General features: G+C 49.4%; 1 protein-coding gene across 3 annotated transcripts in view; it reads left to right on the top strand.

Annotated features, from left to right (window-relative positions):
- RFX2 (regulatory factor X2) overlaps positions 1 to 23,750 on the top strand; it is a 52,142-nt gene that overhangs the window by 4,605 nt on the left and 23,787 nt on the right. The window contains exons 2-6 of one of the 3 annotated variants that reach the window (XM_083421512.1): positions 12,662 to 12,774; positions 14,999 to 15,088; positions 16,616 to 16,695; positions 18,544 to 18,808; positions 22,467 to 22,541. In XM_083421512.1, coding sequence (XP_083277638.1) covers positions 12,670 to 12,774; positions 14,999 to 15,088; positions 16,616 to 16,695; positions 18,544 to 18,808; positions 22,467 to 22,541 — 615 coding nt within the window. In that variant the 5' untranslated portion in view covers positions 12,662 to 12,669. The remainder of the gene's footprint in view (positions 1 to 12,661; positions 12,775 to 14,998; positions 15,089 to 16,615; positions 16,696 to 18,543; positions 18,809 to 22,466; positions 22,542 to 23,750) is intronic. The other 2 variants (XM_083421514.1, XM_083421513.1) reach the window with 2 other exon arrangements.

The raw sequence follows: 23,750 nt of genomic DNA, 5'->3' as shown, positions 1-23,750 counted from the left end.
CGTCGTTCGGTCCCAGCGTCTGCCAACCTAGCAGTTCGAAAGCACCCCCGGGTGCAAGTAGGATAAATAGGGACCGCTTACTAGCGGGAAGGTAAACGGCGTTTCCGTGTGTGGCTCTGGCTCGCCAGAGCAGCGATGTCACGCTGGCCACGTGACCCGGAAGTGTCTGCGGACAGCGCTGGCCCCCGGCCTCTTAAGTGAGATGGGCGCACAACCCTAGAGTCTGTCAAGACTGGCCCGTATGGGCAGGAGTACCTTTACCTTTTTAAGCTTGTGTGGCAGGCCTCTGTGCCATTACGGGGGGGGGGGGGGGGCGGGGCTGCTGATTTTCCAAGGATGTTAAAAGGTAAAGGGACCCCTGACCATTAGGTCCAGTCGTGACCGATTCTGGGGTTGCGGTGCTCATCTCTCTGCAATTGCTAAGAGTCTCCCATCATCTGCTTGATTTTACATATTATTATTTATTAGGAATGGGACCTCCAAGGCCAGGGTGGGTAGAAAATAGATTTTGCTTGCATTTTATTAAGAAACGACCTAATTTACCTCGCTTGCGCTCCCTCCCGAAGCATCGTCTTCCCAGACATTGTTTTCCCCCTTCAAAAACTTACAGTGAGATGGAGGGAAAGCGAGGGAGACATAGTTTGGATTTTGTTTTGGAGAGGAGCACGAATGAAAAGCGGGTTCGTTCCTCTCATTCCTTTCCTCATCATGGATGAGGAACCGGTTTCTCTCCAGGATTTCAACTTGCACTGGCCCTCACCAACTCCTAACGGGGCACAGGCAGTGGCGTAGCGTGGGTTGTCAGCACCCGGGGCAAGGCAAGTAATTTGCACCCCCCTAACCCGTGGATTTGCGCCCCCTAACCCTAACCCCCAGATGTTGCACCCGGTGTGGCCAGCCCCCCCTGCACCCCCCACGCTACGCCACTGGGCACAGGCAACCCTGCCCTGTTTCGTAGGGGCACCAAAGCACAGATCTATTAATGGAAAAGAAAAAATTGCCTTGGTGGGCCAGTTTGAAAAACCGGGAGCCTGCGAGTGCTCTTAGGATCGCAAGCGAACTTCTGAAATGAGAGGAGCCTGCTAGCAGAGACCTTTGAATCCTGCATGTGTGCAGTTTTCTTCACGGGGAGGCTTTCTGCACGTGGCCCAGCACACGCCTGTCTTTAGGGTTTCTTTGCATGTGCAACATGCAGAAAGCGCTGCTCTTTAGAAACGGGTTCCGGAGCTGTCCGCACTGCCTTTGCTCTTTCATATGATCTTGTAATTCTCATTTCATTCAGATTCAGGCTTTTTCAGTCCCCCCCTCCCGACACTTGTGGAATGCCCTCCCCAGGGAGGCACACCCAGTTTCGTCGTCATCAGTTTTGAGGAACCAGGCAAAGACTATTTTCTTTATCTGGGCTTTTTACTCCTTGATTTGAGCAAAATTCCACCTCTTTTCGTGGGGTGGGATCTATTAAGTCCTGAATTTGTTTTTGTTTTTTCCTGTTCATCTGCGTTTTTACATTGCTCCTGGATTGTTCTTGATTGGTTGCTTTGGGTAACTCTGTGAGGAAAGCGATTAAGAAATATAAACAGTGATAGTTAATCATATTGCTGATCAATTAAAGACCTAGTGTCCATTGTTTACACTTAAGCCACTTTCTTTCAATCTCCTCCTTCGTTTTCTTTCGCAATCTGTTCACCATATAAGGTTGGTATTCTTGCATGCCAGGCATGAGACGCCTGAAAACGTCGTTGATTAAATTATGCCTTTATCTTGCCCTTCCTTCAAAAGAGATCGAGGTGGTGGTGAGTGTAAGGTTTGCCTCCCATTTTACCTGCACAAGAACCGTGTGGTGTAGGTCATGCTGAGAGACTGAGCCCGTCTCAAGATCATGAGTAAGGGATATGAATTCTCTGTAAGGTTTTAGCCAAAAATTCTAACCCCCCAGGATACTGTACTTCATTCAGCCCTCAATGCTTGTTGTTGTTGTTGAGTTGTTGAGTTGTGTCTCACTCTCCGTGACCCCCTGGACCAGAGCACGCCAGGCACTCCTGTCTTCCACTGCCTCCCGTAGTTTGGTCAAACTCATGTTCATAGCTTTGAGAACATTGTCCCACCATCTCATCCTCTGTCGTCCCCTTCTCCTTGCGCCCTCCATCTTTCCCAGCATCAGGGTCTTTTCCAGGCAGTCTTCTCTTCTCATGAGGTGGCCAAAGTCTTGGAGCCTCAGCTTCAGGATCTGTCCTTCCAGTGAGCACTCAGGGCTGATTTCCTTCAGAATGGAGAGGTTTGATCATCTTGCAGTCCATGGGACTCTCAAGAGTCTCTTTCAGCACCATAATTCAAAAGCATCAATTCTTCAGCGATCAGCCTTCTTTATGGTCCAGCTCTCACTTCCATACATCACTACTGGGAAAACCATAGCTTTAACTATACGGACGTTTGTTGGCAAGGTGATATCTCTGCTTTTTACGATGCTGTCCAGGTTTGTCATTGCTTTTCTCCCAAGAAGCAGGCGTCTCTTAATTTTATGGCTGCTGTCACCATCTGCAGTGATCATGGAGCCCAAGAAAGTAAAATCTGTCACTGCCTCCATTTCTTCCCCTTCTATTTGCCAGGAGGTGATGGGACCAGCGGCCATGATCTTTGTTTCTTTGATGTTGAGCTTCAGACCATATTTGTGCTGAGGTTCTTTAATTCCACCTCACTTTCTGCCATCAAAGTTGTGTTATCTGCATATCTGAGGTTGTTGATATTTCTTCCAGCAATCTTAATCCTGGTTTGGGATTCATCCAGTCCAGCCTTTCGCATGATGAATTCTGCATATATGTTAAATAAGCAGAGAGACAATATACAGCCTTGTCGTACTCCTTTCCCAATTTTGAACCAATCAGTTGTTCCATATCCAGTTCTAACTGTAGCTTCTTGTCCCACATAGAGATTTCTCAGGAGACAGATGATGTGATCAGGCACTCCCATTTCTTTAAGAACTTGCCATAGTTTGCTGCTTTCTATCTATCATAGTTATGCAACTGTCTGACAGCATTTCTTGACTACAGAAGGCTAGAATCATAGAATCATAGAGTTGGAAGAGACCACAAGGGCCATGAAGTCCAACCCCCTGCCAAGCAGGAAACACCATCAGAGCACTCCTGACATATGGTTGTCAAGCCTCTGTGATTCTCTGTGGTGCAAAAACTCCAGCTCCCCACTCGAGATGGAAACAACTCAGTTTTCGGTTAGATGAAAACATGAACTGTGGGTTAGCCATCCTTGCTTTACAGACTTTTTCTCCCTTGGTGGAGGTGAAATGTGTCACTGAGAGATGGTGGAGATTTCCTTTCCACCCAGGCAGCAGGCTCGCTCGAATCATCAAGGTTTTCGGCCGGGAGATGGGAGTGGGCGGCTTGTGTCTGGCTGCGAAAGGGCGGGTTCGGATTACATCCCCTGGCCTTCTCTCGCTCTTTGTATCCTCTCCTCGGTTTAGCCTTTAAGCACAGAGCCTCTGACGTAGGTTTGTGGGGGCCCCTTGCCTTGCCATCCCACCCAACTGTTGCTTGAGCTGGGATTTGAACGCAGGAGCGCCACTCCTCTTTCTGGAGTTGCCAGAAAGACTTGGACCTCTGCGGATCCCGATGCAAACAAACCGATCTGCACCTCTGAACAGATTAGATTTCTGCCGGATTCAGCAATTTGTCCAACCTGGGGACACGGGTCGCGAACGTTTAGACGCAAGTTGTCGTTTGGCATCTGTCTTCCTCAGGAGACAACGGAGGAGCACGCTTTGGCGGGGAGTGAGGTCCAGCTGCTGGACAGCTGCAGTGTGCCTGCTGTGGCTGGCGAGACCGATGCAGGAGAGACATGTTTTGTTGCGGCCGGGGCAGACGAAGGCGCCCAGTTGTATGTTTTGAGGGGAAATCCATTTAAGAGACTTGAGCACATATCTAAAAGCCAGCTGTGTGGTGTTCATTAATGGAAATAATTTGCAACGTGTAAGGCAGGCTTGGAATGTACTTTGGAGGGGTGCAAAATGGGGTGTGGTCCCATGTTAGACAGGGTTATACAGTGGTACCTCGGGTTAAGAACTTAATTCGTTCTGGAGGTCCATTCTTAACCTGAAACTGTTCTTAATCTGAAGCACCACTTTAGCTCATGGGGCCTCCTGCTGCCGCCGCACCGCCAGAGCACGATTTCTGTTCTCATCCTGAAGCAAAGTTCTTAACCCGGGGTACTATTTCATAGAATCATAGAATCATAGAGTTGGAAGAGACCACAAGGGCCATCGAGTCCAACCCCCTGCCAAGCAGGAAACACCATCAGAGCACTCCTGACATATGGTTGTCAAGCCTCTGCTTAAAGACCTCCAAAGAAGGAGACTCCACCACACTCCTTGGCGGCAAATTCCACTGTCGAACAGCTCTTACTGTCAGGAAGTTCTTCCTCATGTTTAGGTGGAATCTTCTTTCTTGTAGTTTGGATCCATTGCTCCGTGTCCGCTTCTCTGGAGCAGCAGAAAACAACCTTTCTCCCTCCTCTATGTGACACCCTTTTATATATTTGAACATGGCTATCCTATCACCCCTTAACCTCCTCTTCTCCAGGCTAAACATGCCCAGCTCCCTTAGCCGTTCCTCATAAGGCATCGTTTCCAGGCCTTTGACCATTTTGGTTGCCCTCCTCTGGACACGTTCCAGTTTGTCAGTGTCCTTCTTGACACTGGGTTAGCGGAGTATGTAACCTGAAGCGTATGTAACCTGAAGCGTATGTAACCTGAAGCGTATGTAACCCGAGGTACCACTGTACTGTAGCCCAGGCACAGCATCCGTCATCCTATTGTTTTATAATGTTTACCCTATGTTTTATAATGTTGCACTATTTTAGTGTTGTTAGCCGCCTTGAGCCCGGCTTTGGCTGGGGAGGGCGGGATATAAATAAAATTTATTATTATTATTATTATTATTATTGCGCTCCTCCCAGTTGTCAGAATCCCTGTTATGGGTCACTTCCACACCATATATGCGAAGCACATGACTTTCCCCAAAGAACCCCGGGAATGGTGGTTCATTAAATGTGCTGGGAAGTGCACCCCTCTTGGAGCAAACTACAGTTCCCAGAATTTTCTGGGGGTAGCCGTGCTCTTTAAATCTGTGGTTGTGACCTTAACGCGTATGCTCAGTTCTTTACCACCAGGGCTGGCATCCGTGGTGGGCCTGGCTGGGCAAATGTCGTGCCCCACGTGCCATCGTGACGAGACCCCCCCCCCCCCCGCTTGCTGCAATTAAGGAGGTGGGCTTCCTCCCGGGGTGGGGGCATGGAAAATGTCCTCATAGAATTGTAGAGATGGAAGGGAGCCCCAGGGTCATCTAGTCCAACCCACTGCCATTCAAAAATCTCTTTGCCCAGTGTGGGGCTTAAACCCACGACCCAGAGATTAAGAGTCCCATTCTCTACCAACATATCTTAAAGGTAAAGGTAAAGGGACCCCTGACCATTAGGTCCAGTCGTGAGCAACTCTGGGGTTGCGGCGCTCATCTCACTTTACTGGCTGAGGGAGCTTCCTGTGGTCATGTGGCCAGCAGGACTAAGCCGCTTCTGGCGAGCCAGAGCAGTGCACAGAAACGCCGTTTACCTTCCCGCCGGAGCGGTACCTATTTATCTACTTGCACTTTTTTGCGTGCTTTCGAACTGCTAGGTTGGCAGGGGCAGGGACCGAGCAACGGGAGCTCACCCCGTCGTGGGGATTCAAACCGCCAACCTTTATTGCATATTATTATACTATAAATAATGATCACTGTATGTAACCACAGCCCCCCCCCCCCCGTTTTTTGTGCTGCACCATTACGTCCTTTTCCGGTGCCTTATGCCCCAGCTCCCTGGTAGTTAAGTTATGCTTCTGAGAAGAGGCTGTTGGTGAAATTCTTGCAGTTCACTTCAGATTTGGTTTTTTTGTGGAGGGGCTGGTAGATTTCTTGCATCTCAGCTTCTGTTCTCGCATGTCAGGCCTGCCCATCTTTTCGCAGGGGCTTTTTTCTGGAAAGATTCGGGCAGAGCGAAAGTTTTGTTTTGGAGCAGTTTTGAAACCGCCTCTGGAGGGGGGGGGGGACGACGAAAGCAGCGATCTCTCGTGGAAGGGCCTTAATCTTCTCTACCACCCCGGTGCAACCCAGGATTATGGGGTGGTGGTAGAGATTAAGGCCCCCCCTCCATCCCTTGGAAAAACAACAACACGAGAACTTCTGCATTTGAGGATTCAACAATATTATCAATTTGAGCCAGCCGCCCGGGCACCGAGATAATCGCTCCCGAACTCCAGCCTCAAAGTCCTATCTGCTTTCCTCCAGTTTTAATCGTGGGGGGGGGGTGTTTTGGGGGGGGGAGAGAGATAGAAGCACATGCAGATGTTCAATTAATAACGGGAGCGCTGGCTGAGTTTGCACCGGTCCCCGCATTGTTTATTGAGTAACAACGGTTGCCCCGGGCGACGCAGTCCACTCCCGTTTCCAGGGGCCGGTTGCCTGGCAACGGATAGAATGCTTCCCAAACTAAACAATGCCACCCCCACCCCCCTCACCACGACTCTCCCTCCTCCCTCCTCCCATTAAAAACACACTAAATATGTCAGGCTGATTTGTCAATCGTTCCAGGGCGGATGGCGGGGGGGGGGCGGGGAGAGGGTTGCAGAGAGAGGTAGAAGGAAAATAATCATTTCTTCTCTATAGTAATTTAAATGGAGCTGTTTTGTTTTATTTATTTATTTTTAAAAATGCTGTTTTTCGAGAAGAGCAGTAGATGCAAGCCAAGCACCCCGTGAATCTGATTTTCCTTAGAAACCAATGTCCAGGAAAGGAGGAGGAATTTTTTTTGGGGGGGGGCTGTTTAAAAGAAAAAAGAGTTGCGTCCAACATTGGTCATACTCAAGAGTGGACCCGACGAAGTTGATGGGCAGGGGTGACCCGGGGCAAATGACCAGAGGCAGCGTGGTGCAGTGGTTACAGCGCTGGACTAGATCCTGGGGGGGGGGGGGGAGACCAGGGTTCCAATTCCTCCACTTGGCCACAAAGCTCATTGGGCATGAACTTGGGGGGGCGGTCACTGCCTCCCTCAGCCAAACCTACCTCTCAGGCCGGTTGTGGTGCTTAAAGGAGGAGGCGGAGAAGCGTGCAAGCCACTTTTGAGCCCCTAAAATAAAATTGATTTTTTTTTCTGGGTCTGCTCTTAAGCGCAGGATTCGCCTGTTCTTTCAGGAACAGCAGAAAAACGGGGCTCTTGGAGCCGACAGCAGCTGTTCTGCAAGGGGGCTTCTCCCCGCCCCACTTCCACTGGCCCGTATTCTGATTTCTTACTATGTGAAAAGTGCTTTGCAAAGCCCCCTCTTTGGCGGCGGTTTGTGTGTATGAATGTGTGTGTATATGTGCCTTTTGCTGAATGGAAAACAGAGGAAATGTTTTCGAGTTCCGCAATGGGACTTTAAAAGCCACCTGCAACGTGACATTTTTCGGGATTGTAAAGAGTTGTGCTTTCATTGTCGTTACGAGCCGGGCTTCGTGCCTGACTTAGCAAAATCTTGACATGGCTCTCCACGCTAGCAGGGCTGTGAAGTGGCAGGCGAGGGGCAGGCAGAGTTTGTGGAGGCTAGAAATAATAATAATGATCACAATAACAATAATTGGTGTATTTATTTATTCAAAGCGTTTCTGTCTTGTCCATCAGCCGGAATGCTCCAGAGCATCTTACAAATGACAGTCCCTGCCCCTGGTCTTTTAAAACCAAAACAAAGACACGACACAAAAGGAACGGTGGGCAGGGCAGAGGAAAACAACCCAACAGCAGCGCCAAATTGCTTGCGATAAGCAGGTGGACTGGAAATGGGCTGCTCCCAGCTTGTTTTTAATTTAAAAAATAAAAATAAATACTTGTTAGGCCCCTGAGAAGAATATCGTGGAAAAGTTCGTTCATTTCAGTAATTCAACTTAAAAGGTGAAACTAATATATGAGATAGACTCATGACATGCAAAGCGAGATATGTCAAGGCTTGATTTGTTATCATTGTGGTGATCATGGCATGCAGCTGATGAAAACCCCAAATTAACAGTCTCAGAAAATTAGAATATTAAATGAAATCAGCAAAACAAGGATTGCAAATAGACCAGTATTGGACCTCTGGGCTTTTCATCAGCTGTACGCCATGATCATCACAATTATAACAAATCAAGGCTTGACATATCTCGCTTTGCATGTCATGAGTATCTCATAGAATCATAGAATCACAGAGTTGGAAGAGACCACAAGGGCCATCGAGTCCAACCCCCTGCCAAGCAGGAAACACCATCAGAGCACTCCTGACATATGGTTGTCAAGCCTCTGCTTAAAGACCTCCAAAGAAGGAGACTCCACCACACTCCTTGGCAGCAAATTCCACTGTCAAACAGCTCTTACTGCCAGGAAGTTCTTCCTCATGTTTAGGTGGAATCTTCTTTCTTGCAGTTTGGATCCATTGCTCCATGTCCGCTTCTCTGGAGCAGCAGAAAACAACCTTTCTCCCTCCTCTATGTGACATCCTTTTATCTATTTGAACATGGCTATCATATCACCCCTTAACCTCCTCTTCTCCAGGCTAAACATGCCCAGCTCCCTTAGCCGTTCCTCATAAGGCATCGTTTCCAGGCCTTTGACCATTTTGGTTGCCCTCCTCTGGACACGTTCCAGTTTGTCAGTGTCCTTCTTGAACTGTGGTGCCCAGAACTGGACACAGTACTCCAGGTGAGGTCTGACTAGAGCAGAATACAGTGGCACTATAACTTCCCTTGATCTAGATGCTATACTCCTATTGATGCAGCCCAGCATTGCATTGGCTTTTTTAGCTGCCGCGTCTCATGTCTCATCTCATGTATTAGCTTCACCTTTTAAGTTGAATTACTGAAATAAATGAACTTTTCCACGATATTCTAACTTTCCGAGTTTCACCTGTATGGGGCTGCCATCAGATGTCTTCCACAGGTTGTATAGCGACTTATCTCCTTGACTTGTGATGGCAGGAATCTACTTGAATTAGTCACCTGCGATTTCTTTATTCATGTAGCAGACCTTTCGAAACCTCTACCTTGGCGCCACTTGAAAATAAAGCTGTGCCCCTCCTCCTTTAGATCCGATCCTCCATCCCCTTTTCCCCTTCTCTTTCTGCCTTTTCTTCTAAAAACACGGAGCAATCCAAACCCACTGTTTGATTCTGAAAACACCAGCGATCCAGGGGACAGGGGGACGAGAGCCCGTTTTCTAAACGCTGTTTGGCTTTCTCCAGGGTCACGGCACATGTTAACCCCAGAAATAGAACCCAGAAGTTGGTTCCTTGCTTCTCTGGCCCCCCCTCCCTTCTTTCCAAATAGTTCCTTTTCCTGTTGCACGCTCTCTGCCTAGATACCGAGCCCAGCGCAGGGTAAATAGAGACGGTTTCTAGGGACTCCATCTGTCCGGAGCGTCTGCCTAGTTTGCTTGCGAGTCAGAGTTTGCTCGCCGGTGACGCAAGAGGCGGTGTCTATTTGTGACTCTCTTTCCATCAGCATTCCTGCATTATGGAAACCCACTTTAGTAGAACTCCGTGGGATGGCTAAAAGAAAAAAATTGGGGGGGGGGGGAGTGGTTACGTTTTGTTTTCGATTGGCAAATGCTCCCGCGTGGCTTCAGTTAAGAGCAGAATTTCACTGCCGATTGAGGTCCATCTAGTCCAGGGGGTCAGCAGACTTTTTCAGCAGGGGGCCGGTCCGCTGTCCCTCAGATCTTGTGGGGGGCCGGACTGTATTGTTTTTTTGGAGGGGGGGAATGAACGAATTCCTATGCCCCACAAATAACCCAGAGATGCATTTTAAATAAAAGGACACATTCTACTCATGTGAAAACACGCTGATTCCCAGACCGTCCACAGGCTGGATTTAGTAATTATTATTATTATTATTATTATTATTAATAATTTATTTATTTTTTATACCCCATACATCTGGCTGAGTTTCCCCAGCCACTCTGGGCGGCTCCCAATCAAGTGTTAAAAACAGTACAGCGTTAAATAGTAAAAACTTCCCTGAACAGGGCTGACTTCAGATGTCTTTTAAAGATAGGATAGCTGCTTATTTCCTTCACATCTGAAGGGAGGGTGTTACACAGGGTGGGCGCCACCACCGAGAAGCCCCTCTGCCTGGTTCCCTGTAACTTGGCTTCTCGCAGGGAGGGAACCGCCAGAAGGCCCTTGGCGCTGGACCTCAGTGTCCGGGCAGAACGATGGGGGTGGAGACGCTCTTTTAGGTATACTGGACCGAGGCCGTTTAGGGCTTGAAAGGTCAGCACCAACACTTTGAATTGTGCTCGGAAACGTCCTGGGAGCCAATGAAGGTCTCTTAGGGCTGGTGTTATGTGGTCCCGGCGGCCACCAGTCTAGCTGCCGCATTCTGGATTACCGTATTTTTCGCTCTATAGGAGGCACCGGACCACAGGACGCACCTTGTTTTAGAGGGAGAGAACAAGGGGGGAATTTTTTTTAGGTTTTTTTTATATACTTTCAGATTTATACATTTTGCTGATTTTACAATCTGAACTTTCAAAGCCTGACTTCCTTCCCCCACCTTCTGCGGTTCCTTAAATTTTATTTTCAATATCTTCTGCATATCCAAATTAACTTAATTGGTTCATTTATTCACCTTCTTCAAATATATACTCTTATGAAACTGCAGGTTATAACAACAATCCTGCCATTGTTTCTGTCTGCTTACAATTTATCTGTAAATATTCAATAAACAGTTTCCATTCTTTTATAAAAAGTCTGTATTTTCATCATAGAATTTTTTTTAAAAGTTTGATGTTTTATTATGTTTTCATATACGTTGGAAAGCCTCCTAGAGTAGCTGGGACAACACAGTCAGATGGGCGGGGTATAAATAGTAAAAAATATTATTATTATCACTGTTACTATCTGTCTATCTCAGCCTCAGCTGCAAAATAGGATAAATAAGTTGTAGGACCACAGTCGTGGCTATACATTAAAGGTAATTTGGGTGAGCTGCATCTTGCCATTACAACGAGAAAGTAATAATAATAATAATAATAATAATAATAATAATAATTTTTTATTTATACCCCACCCTCCCCAGCCAAGGCCGGGCTCAGAGCGGCTTACAAGCAATAATAAAAACAAGATGAATGATTACAACTTAAAAACAAAAGTAAAATACAACATTAAAATAATGGAACATTAAAATATTAAAACGTAGCCTCATCGCAGGAGGAGAAGGAAAAGAAAAAAGAAAGAGAGGGAGGGAGGGAATCAAATTGGCTCCAAGCCAAAGGCCAGGCGGAACAACTCTGTCTTACAGGCCCTGCGGAAAGAAATCAGATCCTGCAGGGCCCTGGTCTCATGAGGCAGAGCGTTCCACCAGGCCGGGGCCAGTGTTGAAAAGGCCCTGGCTCTGGTTGAAGCCAATCTAGGGCCTGGGACCACTAGGGTGTGGTTATTTATGGACCTTGAGGCTCTCCGTGGGGCATACCGGGAGAGGCGATCCCATAGGTACGAGGGTCCTAGGCCGTGAAGGGCTTTAAAGGTCAAAAGCAGCACCTTAAACCTGACCCTGTACTCCACCGGGAGCCAGTGCAGTTTGAAAAGCACTGGATGAATATGCTCCCATGGCAGAGACCCCGTGAGGAGCCTCGCTGCAGCATTCTGTACCCGCTGGAGTTTCTGGGACAGCTTCAAGGGCAGCCCAGCGTAGAGCGAATTACAGTAGTCAAAGTAGAGTACGTGCCACATCTTGTAGCTAGAAAACAGTTCAGTGGATGGATTTGAAACTTGTCCATTCAAGAGAGACCCTTGCTGAATCTGGGGTAGACAGGGAAAGGGCTTATTGTGAAAATGTTGAACTTTGGATAGAAGGCCCTGGCATGCCTACTGGTTCTGTGCATCTATAGACTTTGCTGGGGCGGTTTCCCCACCATTTTTGCATGCAGTGAAATTTTGCATAGGGGAACAGTTAGGGCCAGAGGCACCAGCTTGCAAGGGCAATGACATGTACATGATGTTGCGACGTCGCGCATGTGATCATTGTGCCTCCCTCCCTAAGCTGGGCAGAAGCTTCCCAAGGCTTTCAGAAGGACGCTCCAGGGGAACATATAGGGGTTTAGCCTAGTTCCCCTAGTCCACTGACAATGTGCCACTGGATGGAATTAGCTTCTGATGTTTGTTTTAGCTTTTAAGCATTTGTTAAATTCACTCTAGGGACGCGGGTGGGACTGTGGGTTAAACCACAGAGCCAAAGACTTGCCGATCAGAAGTTCGGCGGTTCGAATCCCGCAACGGGGTGAGCTCCCGTTGCTCGGTCCCTGCTCCTGCCAACCTAGCAGTTCGAAAGCACGTCAAAGTGCAAGTAGATAAATAGGTACCGCTCCGGTGAGAAGGTAAACGGCGTTTCCGTGCGCTGCTCTGGTTCGCCAGAAGTGGCTTAGTCATGCTGGCCACATGACCCGGAAGCTGTACGCCGGCTTCCTCGGCCAGTAAAGCAAGATGAGCTCCGCAAATAGAAATTGCTTGCCATGGCTACTGGCCCACCGAGAAACCAGCATGCACCCTTAGCTTCTGCCGTTAATTAAAAACTGTGTCTTTGTTCCCTTCCCAAACCCATCACCCTCTCTCCCCTAGAGCCAGGCATGCAGGAGTCCGAGGGCGGCTCAGATTCCACGACTCCTGTGGCGCTGCGAACGTCGGCATCGGTCCAGGCCCCTGTGGTCCAGCCGGTGCCAGCATCCCAGCAGGTAACCCCTCCATCCGCTCTCCTCTCCCAAGTGATGCTTTCTTGCTTCCTTCAACTCCAAGACTTTGGGCAGGGAGAGGGCGGTCTTATCTGCTTGCTGCCTCCCACAACCACCAAGCTAGTATCAGGAATGGGTACCACAGGGCATCTGTTAAGGTCCAGAGTCCCCTACGCAGTCTGTATCTTGTCTGTACACCTGTCCCTCTGTGTTCACAAACCTCGCGAACCGTCTCTACCAGGGGTAATAATTTATTTATACCCCGCCCTTCCCGGTTCAGAAAACCGGGCTCAGGGCGGCTGACAACAAATTTAAAACACTTAATTGATGCAACAAAAAACCAGCATTAAATACAGTATAAAATGTGAATTCAAAATTCAATTTAGGGGGGAAATCCATCCAATAAACATTAGACGATCACCAGGGCTAGCTGGCTGAATTAGTCCTATTTGGGCCAGCGAGGAGACCAGGGGAGAATTAGCTGTGGGATACCAGAGCGGGTAATCTTCATAAAAAGGGAAGGAAGGGGAATAAAAGATCAGGCTGAATTCTAATTAAAGACCAGGTGGAATAGCTCTGTCTTACAGGCCCTGCAGAAGGAAGTTAAATCCTGAAGGGCCCTGGTCTCATGGGACAGAGCTTTCCACCAGGTCGGAGCCATCACTGAGGAGGGTAGTCAACCTTTTTATACCTACCGCCCACTAATGCATCTTTCTTGATGGTAAAATTTCCTTACCGCCCTCCAGTGCTCGATGGAAGGTGGATTCAGCTTGTGCCGTAGAACCCCACACCACCCACCTAGAATCCTGAAACTCCCACTAGTGGGTGGTAGGGACCACGTTGACAACCCCTGGTCTATATGGATGGGGCAAGTTGCAGGGCCTGCAGCAGGCGGGACAAAGGGTGGAGGAGAAATTAGATTCATGTTCACATTCAAAGGCAAGCCTATTGAATTTGCACTCCCTGGAAGAAACACGCAAACTGAAACACAGCCGTCCTTCGAAATTTGCAGTGACGGTGGAAGCTTGGTTCTTGAACAGCTCAGTTGGCGAACAAATCTGCTCCCAAATGCCGAAAACCTGGAAGTGAGTGTTCCGGTTTTCGAACGTTTTTCGGAAGCCGAACGTCCGGTGCGGCTGTCGGCTATTGTCTTGTGGCATCCGAAAACACCAAAATAGTTTTCTCGTGGCATGGCTGTACCTCCGATGTGCAGTGGCTCTACATGGCATGAAATGGTTTAGTGTGCTTTCTCATTTGGCAAGCCACGGTTATAACCCTAACTCTGCTTCCAGAGCCCCCTACCGTATAGAAATGGGAGCAGGGAGTGGATGGGAAACAGCCAGTTCTAAACCATGGCCTGGCTTTTATGTATGAAAGCACATGGTTTTAAAACCATAGTTCACTGCACTGGCTTCCGGTGGAGTACAGGATCAGGTTTAAGGTGCTGGTTTTAACCTTTAAAGCCCTATACGGCCTAGGACCCTCGTACCTACGGGACCGCCTCTCCTGGTATGCCCCACAGAGAAACTTACGGTCTTCAAATAAAAACATCTTGAAGGTCCCAGGCCACAGAGAAGTTAGGCTGGCCTCAACTAGAGCCAGGGCTTTTTCGGCCGTGGCTCCGATCTGGTGGAACACTCTGTCACAGGAGACCAGGGCCCTGCGGGACTTGACATCTTTCCGCAGGGCCTGCAAGACAGAACTGTTCCACCAGGCCTTTGGCCAGGGCACAGCCTGACTCCCTCCCTCGGTTATCTTCACAGAGCTCTGGCCCAATGGTTGCCAGTGGCTTGAATGAATTAATTTTATAATGAATGATTTTAGAGTGTTGTTTGTACTGTACTTTTGTACTGTTTTATTGTTGTTAGCCGCCCTGAGCCTGGCTTCGGCTGGGGAGGGCGGGATATAAATAAAATTTATTATTATTATTATTATTATTATTATTATTATTATTATTATTATTACTGGTGATGTCCGGAAAGAACCAGGGTTTCGTGTGTATTCTTCAGTGTTTGCCAAGTGTTCAGCGGCAGCCTCTGTTGGACACAGCGAGCCGCTTGCAGGCTGTTTTAATTTTGGGCTTATTGTTAGATTCCGATGTGTTTCCTGGTAGGGTTTATATGCGTGTTGAACACTGCCTCAAGCGATGTCAGCAGAGAGGTGCTTTTGTGAATGTAAAGGCATCAGAAAGGGTGATTCCGTGTGTGTTTGTTTGTTTGTCTTCCAGAGGGTTTTGGTGCAGGCGACAGGCTCCACTCCGAAAGGGGCGCAAATGCAGCAGCTGTCCGTCCCCAGAGTCCAGCAAGTTCCACAGCAGGTAATGTCCGTTTTGCAACAGAGACCAGGTTGCTCCCAGACTTCAGCTGAACCCTGTGCTGGCTTCAGAAAAAAAGTCAAACGGAAAAGAATAGACCATATCGCACCATCAGATGTCTTAGTAAAAGGTAAAGGGACCCCTGACCATTAGGTCCAGTCGTGACCGACTCTGGGGTTGCGGCGCTCATCTCGCTTTATTGGCCGAGGGAGCTGGCATGCAGCTTTCGGGTCATGTGGCCAGCAGGACTAAGCCGCTTCTAGCGAAACAGAGCAGTGCACGGAAACGCCGTTTACCTTCCCGCCAGAGCAGTACCTATTTATCTACTTGCACTTTGAGGTGCTTTCGAACTGCTAGGTTGGCAGGAGCAGGGACCGAGGAACGGGAGCTCACCCTGTTGTGGGGATTCGAACCACCGACCTTCTGATCGGCAAGTCCTAGGCTCTGTGGTTTAACCCACAGCGCCACCCACGTCCCTTTCAAATGTCTTAGTTTGGGGATAATAGCGTAAGAACATAATATAACCTTAAATTTAAATTTAAAAAACACACCTCTTGAGTTTTGAGGCATGCTTCCATAAAACAGCTGTGGACAAGTTTAGACTAGCTGCATTCTGTCTTGAACACAAACTTCTCATCGAAGGAAGATTGCCTCTGGGGACCCAAACAGGGAAGTGTTTGTAAATGGGAAAAGCATTAGTTCCTTTCTTAGTCTATCTCTCTCTGCCCCTTTTAGAGCCACAGATTATTGCTGTTGTTGTTGTTGTTGAGTCGTTTAGTTGTGTCCGACTCTTCGTGACCCCCTGGACCAGAGCATACCAGGCACTCCTGTCTTCCACTGCCTCCCGCAGTTTGGTCAACCTCATGCTGGTAGCTTCGAGAATACTATCCAACCATCTCATCCTCCGTCGTCCCCTTCTCCTTGTGCCCTCCATCTTTCCCAACATCAGGGTCTTTTCCAGGGAGTCTTCTCTTCTCATGAGGTGGCCAGAGTATTGGAGCCTCAGCTTCAGGATCTGTCCTTCCAGTGAGCACTCAGGGCTGACTTCCTTAAGAATGGAGAGGTTTGATCTTCTTGCTGTCCATGGGACTCTCAAGAGTCTCCTCCAGCACCAGAATTCAAAAGCATCCATTCTTTGGCGATCAGCCTTCTTTATGGTCCAGCTCTCACTTCCATACATTCACATAGCATAGAATTGTTAAAGGATTCCCCCCGGCCCCTGAACTCCTCTTCCACCTTCCAAGTTGCTTTGCTGGTCTTAGAAATGTGTCGTGGGAGAGGCTTTTGCTCAGCTGGGGTGCAGGGACCCATAGAATCATAGAGTTGGAAGAGACCACAAGGGCCATCGAGTCCAACCCCCTGCCAAGCAGGAAACACCATCAGAGCACTCCTGACATATGGTTGTCAAGCCTCTGCTGTTTTCCCCTCCTTTGCGCCTCCCAGCCCAGGGAGCTGGCAGGATGCTGAAGCTGTTGTAGAGACGCAGTGGCATTTTTCATGGCTGCTCCCATCTCCGTGCCTTTCTCTTAGGTGCAAACGGTACAGCATGTCTATCCGGCTCAAGTCCAGTACGTGGAAGGAGGAGAAGCTGTCTATACCAATGGGACCATGTAAGTACCCCTTCCCTCCCCTCCCATCCCAGTTACCGTATTGGCCTGAATATATATATTTTTTAAAATAATATTTATTAGAAGTTTTATAGTTACAGAAAAAAAGTATAAGAAAAAAGGCAATAAAAAGTTAACAAACGATACATCGAGAATAGAAAAAAAAGAATTAAAAAAAAGAAAAAGCACAATACCTCAAAACAACAAGAAAAAACAAAAATATTTGAAAACACGTCCAATTTCCATATCTTTATCTTTCATTTGCTTGTTTCCTCGACTTCCTCACACCTCCCTTTTTTGTATTCTAGTTCAGATAAGCTAATTCAGCAAATCCTTTCCCTCTTTCTCAATTTTTTGTTTTATGATTTATCTTGACACAGTCTAACTTTAAATTTTCCACTTTATCACATTAATATTCATATAATTCTTAATAACACTTCTGCTAAAACCATATAACTTCATTCCAGTATTCTTCTAACATTCATTAATTTTGCAATATTTCTGTAAATATACTTTAATTTTTTCCCAATCTTCTTCCATTGACTCTTCTCCCTGGTCTCGGATTCTGCCAGTATTGGCCTGAATATAAGCCTCACTTTTCCCACCAAATTCCGACCGTGGAAAGTTAAATGGCGGCTTAAATTCACGACCTTACAAAAACTGGCTTTTACGGTATCGCTGCCGGAACAGATGTACGGTAGGACGGAACGGGTGTGAGTGACTGTGGAATTTTAAGGGAGCGGCTTATATTCAGCTTTTTTCTCCCCTCCCCCCCCCCGAATTTTAAAGGTGCGGCTTATATTCAGGCCAATACGGTATTTGTGTGTTTAGATTTGAACACGCAACCTGTCCCCCCTTCATCCAGGTGAATACTGGGGCAATGTACCATACCTATAGCATGTCTGATCGCCTTTCCTCCTCCGCCTCTGCCCCCGCCTCACTCCCCCAGGAGCTCAGGATAGCTTTTTAGTTTAGAGAGAAGTCGATTAAGAGGACACACGATCACTGTGTATAAAATAATGAATGCCGGGCTGGGGGGGGGAGTGGACAGAGGAATGCTTTTTCACCCTTTTTTCTGATTCTGCTTATCTTATGATACAACATTTAGCTAAATAGTAGTAGTAATAATAATAATAATAATAATAATAATTTATTATTTATACCCCGCCCATCTTGCTGAGTTTCCCCAGCCACTCTGGGCGGCTCCCAATCAAGTGTTAAAAACAATACAGCGTTAAATATTAAAAACTTCCCTGAACAGGGCTGCCTTCAGATGTCTTTTAAAGAGAAGATAGCTGCTTATTTCCTTCACATCTGGCGGGAGGGCGTTCCACAGGGCGGGCTCCACTACCGAGAAGGCCCTCTGTCTGGTTCCCTGTAACCTTACTTCTCGCAATGAGGGAACCACCAGAAGGCCCTCGGAGCTGGACCTCAGCGTCCGGGCAGAACGATGGGGGTGGAGACGCTCCTTCAGGTCTACTGGGCCGTTTAGGGCTTTAAAGGTCAGCAGCAACACTTTGAATTGTGCTCAGAAACATACCGGGAGCCAATGCAGATCTCTCATAACCGGTGTTATGTGGTCCCGGCGGCCACCAGTCTAGCTGCCGCATTCTGGATTAATTGCAGTTTCCGGGTCACCTTCAAAGGTAGTCCCACGTAGAGCGCATTTCAGTAGTCCAAGCGGGAGATAACTAGAGCATGCACCACTCTGGTGAGACAGTCCGTGATAGTACTTTCAAACCCTTAGGTCTTCACGGACCCTCTCAGAAGGCCGCCCTGCCTGGCTGCATGTGTCCATAACTAAACCCCTTGTCTCTTTGTCTCCCCACCTCAACCCCGGTCTTCCGGCAGACGTGCCGCTTATTCCTACAACACGGAAGCTCAGATCTACGCCCCCAGCAGCGCCTCCTCCTACTTCGAAGCGCAGGGAGGCAGCTCTCAGGTGAGCACGGGACCCTCCTCGCCCACCACCATCCCCTCGCACGGCATGGTGGGCCTCGCGATGGACATCGGGGGAAGCCAGATCGTGTCCGGCTCGGGAGCCTACCTCATCCACAGCGGCATGGAGAGCGCCAGGCACGCCCTCTCGCACACCTCGCGCTCCTCCCCGGCCACGGTACGTCGGGGCTTGCCGCCGCCGCCTCCCTGAAGTCACATTGAGGTGCATTCTGAGAAGGGTGTGTGTGTTTCAGGCACCTGCAAGAGAAAGTAGCGGCAGTGGCGTAGCGTGGGGGGTGCAGGGGGGGGGCCGGCCGCACCGGGCGCAACATCTGGGGGGGGGGGCGCTCGCACTCGCAGCTCTCTGCCCCTACCTGGCTCACTCACTCTCTCTCACTGCAGTGCTCGCTGGGCAAATCCGATCCGAGCCGCCAGGTCGCCGCCCACTGTGGAGGGGAGGGTGCCAGGCGTGCGGTGTGGAGAGAGAGCGAGGGACTATCTGGGGGAGGGACAGTGCAGCGTGGGGGGCGCAAATTACTTGCCTTGCCCCGGGTGCTGACAACCCACGCTACGCCACTGAGTAGCGGTGGTTGTTGGACATTGGGACTGGCAGGGCAGAACCCGTAGGCAGAGCCAGAGTTGGTGGCAGGTGGAGTCAAGCCAGTCTAGGGCAGGGGTCAGCGACCTTTTTCAGCCATGGGCCGGTCCACTGTCCCTCAGACCATGTGGTGGGCCGGACTATACAGTGGTACCTCAGGTTACATACGCTTCAGGTTACATATGTGTCAGGGAACTGCCATCGGAGCGGGAGGCGGAGAGGAGGCTCCAGGACTCTTCGCAGGAGACCAGCGGAGAGGGCACGAGTACTCCGTTGCCCACACCCACTTTGCGCAGAAAACTTCCGCGCAGGCAAAGGGGGAGGAGACTGGGCGTCAAACAGCTTCTATGCTGGAAGAGGTTTAAGAAACGCCCACTGACGGATTCTGCCAGCGACTGAGGCAGCCATGGAACTTGAGGCTGTCCAGACAGAAAGGGTTCAACCAGGCAACCTAGCCAGGAGTAACGGCAACTTACGCACGAGCAACCCCTAGAACCATTACAATATGCTTCTGGTTACAGACTCCGCTAACCCAGAAATAGTGCTTCAGGTAAAGAACATTGCTTCAGAATGAGAACAGAAATTGTGCTCCGGCAGCTCAGTAGCAGCAGGAGGCCCCATTAGCTAAAGTGGTGCTTCAGGTTAAGAACAGTTTCAGGTTAAGTTCGTTCGACCTCCGGAACGAATTAAGTACTTAACCCAAGGTACTACTGTATTTTGGGGAAAAAATATGAATGAATTACTACGCCCCACAAATAACCCAGAGATGCATTTTAAATAAAAGCACACATTCTACTCATGTAAAAACACGCTGATTCCCAGACCGTCCGTGGGCTGGATTGAGAAGGCGATTTGGGCCGCATCCGGCTCCCGGGCCTTAGTTTGCCTACCCCTGGTCTAGGGTTCTTCCCCATCTGTGTCACTGCTGAGTAATAGGAGGACAGGGATGTGGGTGGCGCTGTGGTCTAAACCACTCTTGGGCTTGCCGATCAGAAGGTCAGTGGACAAACACCGGCTTCCTCGGCCTAAATGCAAGATGAGCTCCGCAACCCCATAATCACCTTTGACTGGACTTAACCGTCCAGGGGTCCTTTGTCTTTTACTTTACACTCATCTCAGACTCATCTGTCTGCTGCCAGCTAGTGTAGACGCGGGTGGCACTGTGGTCTAAACCACTGAGCCTCTTGGGCTTGCCAATCAGAAGGTCAGTGCTTCGAATCCCTGGAACGGGGTGCTCCATCCCAGCTCCTGCCCACCTAGCAGTTCGAAAGCACCTCAAAGTGCAAGTAGATAAATAGGTACCGCTCTGGCGGGAAGGTAAACGGCATTTCCGTGCGCTGCTCTGTTTCGCCAGAAGCGGTTTAGTCATGCTTGCCAGATGAGTCGAAAAAAACTTTCTGTGGACAAACGCCAGCTCCCTCGGCCTATAGAGCGAGATGAGCGTGCAACCCCAGAGTCGTCCACGACTGGACCTAATGGTCAGGGGGTACCTTTACCTTTATGCCCAGATCTGGACTCTGTACTTCTGTAAATAGCATTAGCTTTTTCTGCCGCTGCATCACATGGTTCAAGTTGGGGGCCAGTGCCCCATTTATGTAGTGGATCAGCGTCCACTGGGAGTAGAAGTACAGAAGTTGAGCATCTCTGCTGCAGTAGATAAATGGACATTTGGGACTCAGGTGTGTGTGTTGTGGTGGGCCTAAAAGCAACTCTCCTGTCTCGCATGGGGTACTGCCAAACTTTGCATTTACATCTGGTGCATTGAGCCTTTTATATACTTCCCCTCAAGACGGGAGAAATAAATGGCTTTAAAGCTGTGCAGATTGGACTCATAGCTGTCAACTCACAGATTTGAAAATAAGGGACCGGCAGCCTCGAAAACAAGGGATCAGCAGCCAAAATAAGGGATTTTAGTCAACCAGCAGCCAAGCGGTGGTTCCCACAGCGCAGCAACCCGGCAGAGGGGATGCAGCAAGGGAAACCACCGTCACCTCTCCGCTGGGAAGCGCTGAGCAAAGGCGAGTCCCCAGGCAACGCGGCCAATTTGATCAGCACAAGGCATGCAAGCTCCACCCCCCAGTCGTTCTTAGACTCCTTATTGGGTGAGCAACGCAGCCAAGCAACACAGTTGGAGCCTCCCTCCTCCCTGGCCGGCAGGGAGGGAGGGAGAGGAGCTGCTTCCTTTGAAACCCGGGAAATTGAAGGGACATCATCAATAAGGGACAGCAGCGGGACACGGCGCTGGGATAAGGGACTTTCCCGCCATATAAGGGACAGTTGACAGCTATGATCGGACTGCTTTGAGGAAAAGTTGAAGGAGCTGAGCAATACTGAAGAAGAGAAGACTTAAAGGGGGGGGGGGTGATGGCAGATTCCTTTTTCGCGTGAAAAAGGGCAGAGACCGAAAGACTGATATCCAATGCTGGTTTTAGATGAACCCATTGAAATGGATGAGCATGGCCAATTTGGGCCCATTAATTCCACTGGGTCCGAGGGAACCCTTTCTGCTTTCAACCCCCAAGTCGCCACCGCCTTCCTGCTTAGATATGTGTCTTCTAAATCAATGATGGGACAACACGGGTGGCGCTGTGGGTTAAAGCCTCAGCGCCTAGGGCTTGCCGATCAAGAGGTCGGCGGTTCGAATCCCCGCGGCGGGGTGCGCTCCCGTCTTTCGGTCCCAGCACCTGCCAACCTAGCAGTTCGAAAGCACTCCCGGGTGCAAGTAGATAAATAGGGACCGCTTACTAGCGGGAAGGTAAACGGCGTTTCCGTGTGCGGCTCTGGCTCGCCAGATGCAGCTTGTCACGCTGGCCACGTGACCTGGAAGTGTCTCCGGACAGCGCTGGCCCCCGGCCTCTTGAGTGAGATGGGCGCACAACCCTAGAGTCTGTCAAGACTGGCCTGTACGGGCAGGGGTACCTTTACCTTTAAATCAATGATAAACGCCTGATAAACCTATATTTGCAGCGCAAGGGGCTGCTTCTTTCTCTTTCGCACCCCCTCCCCCCAAAATAATACCACCCGCACCGTGTAGCTTCTTCTGCATGCCTTCCACCCCCCCCCCCAGTGTAACATTTGTGCTTTCTTACGCCTGATCCTACGCCCCACTTCACCTGTTTAAGGGAAGGGCTTCACAGTGGCTCAGGCGGGTCTCCCCCCCCCCCCCGGCTGTTTGCCGCGTGTCTGATTTCCCTTCTTTTTTCTCTCTCTTTGGCCTCGCTGCCGCCCCTTCTTCCAGCTTGAAATGGCGATTGAAAACCTCCAAAAAAATGAAGGCATAACGTCGCACAAAAGCAGCTTGCTGAACAGCCATGTAAGTTTGCCTCCCGTCTGCCTGGCTCCCCCGTAGACAACCCGCCCCCCGCCCCAAGCGCCCTGTTTTCCATCTTCTGCGCGCTTTTCAGAATCCCAGCGAAGCACGAGCCGAGCATCTTGCGGCACTTGAAAAGCAAGCGCGTATCTCCCCCGCCGCCGGTTGCCAGGAGCAAACCTCAGCCCTGTAAACGATTCATTAAATCCGTGGTTCCCAATTAGCGAAGTACCGCGGACCCCGCTCTTTTCCAGAAGCCAAGCCGTGTGCCCCCTGCTTTTGAAAACGTTGATGTTTCTAGGGTAGTCTTTGTTGCGCGAATGGTGCAACGGACCCCCTGGCATCCACAGATCCGCCAACTACTGTATTTTTCGCTCTATAAGACGCACCAGACCACAAGGCGCACCTAGTTTTTGGAGGAGGAAAAGAAGAAAAAAAATATCCTGAATCTCAGAAGCCAGAACAGCAAGAGGGATCGCTGCGCAGTGAAAGCAGCAATCCCTCTTGCTGTTCTGGCTTCTGGGATAGCTGCGCAGCCTGCATTCGCTCCGTAAGACGCACACACAGTTCCCCTTTTTAGGAGGGAAAAAGTGCGTCTTATAGAGCAAAAAATGCGGTAAATGTGCTCCCCGGTTTTGAGCCTGTGAGGTGCACACATCACGAGGCAAGGTGAGGGTTTTTTGGAAGGCAGCAGAGACAGATAGGTCAGAAAGGACCATGCCATCTGCTGGGAAGCTTCCCCCCTCCCAAAATTCAATATAGGAAAATTGTACCTAATCAGATCCATCTACCTCAGTATTGTCTGCACTGTGGCAGCCACTCTGCAGGGTTAATAATAATAATAATAATAATTTATTATTTATACCCTGCCCATCTGGCTGGGTCCCCCCAGCCACTCTGGGCGGCTTCCAACAAAACACTAAAATACAATAACCTATTAAACACTAAAACCTTCCCTAAACAGGGCTGCCTCCAGATGTCTTCTAAAAGTTTGGTACTTATTTTTCTCTTTGACATCTGGTGGGAGGGTGTTCCACGAGGCGGGTGCCACCACCGAGAAGGCCCTCTGCCTGGTTCCCTGCAGCTTTGCTTCTCGCAGCGAGGGAACCGCCAGAAGGCCCTCGGCGCTGGACCTCAGTTTTGGGCAGAGCGGGTCATACAATCGCAGAATTGTAGAGATGCCAAGGACCTTCCATGTGTGAACTTGGCCAC

This window comes from Podarcis tiliguerta (genome assembly GCF_965153285.1).
Source record: "Podarcis tiliguerta genome assembly, chromosome: 18".
Taxonomy (NCBI): domain Eukaryota; kingdom Metazoa; phylum Chordata; class Lepidosauria; order Squamata; family Lacertidae; genus Podarcis; species Podarcis tiliguerta.
The sequence above is the reverse complement of the archived record's forward strand: the minus strand, read 5'-3'. Positions and strand labels throughout refer to the sequence as shown.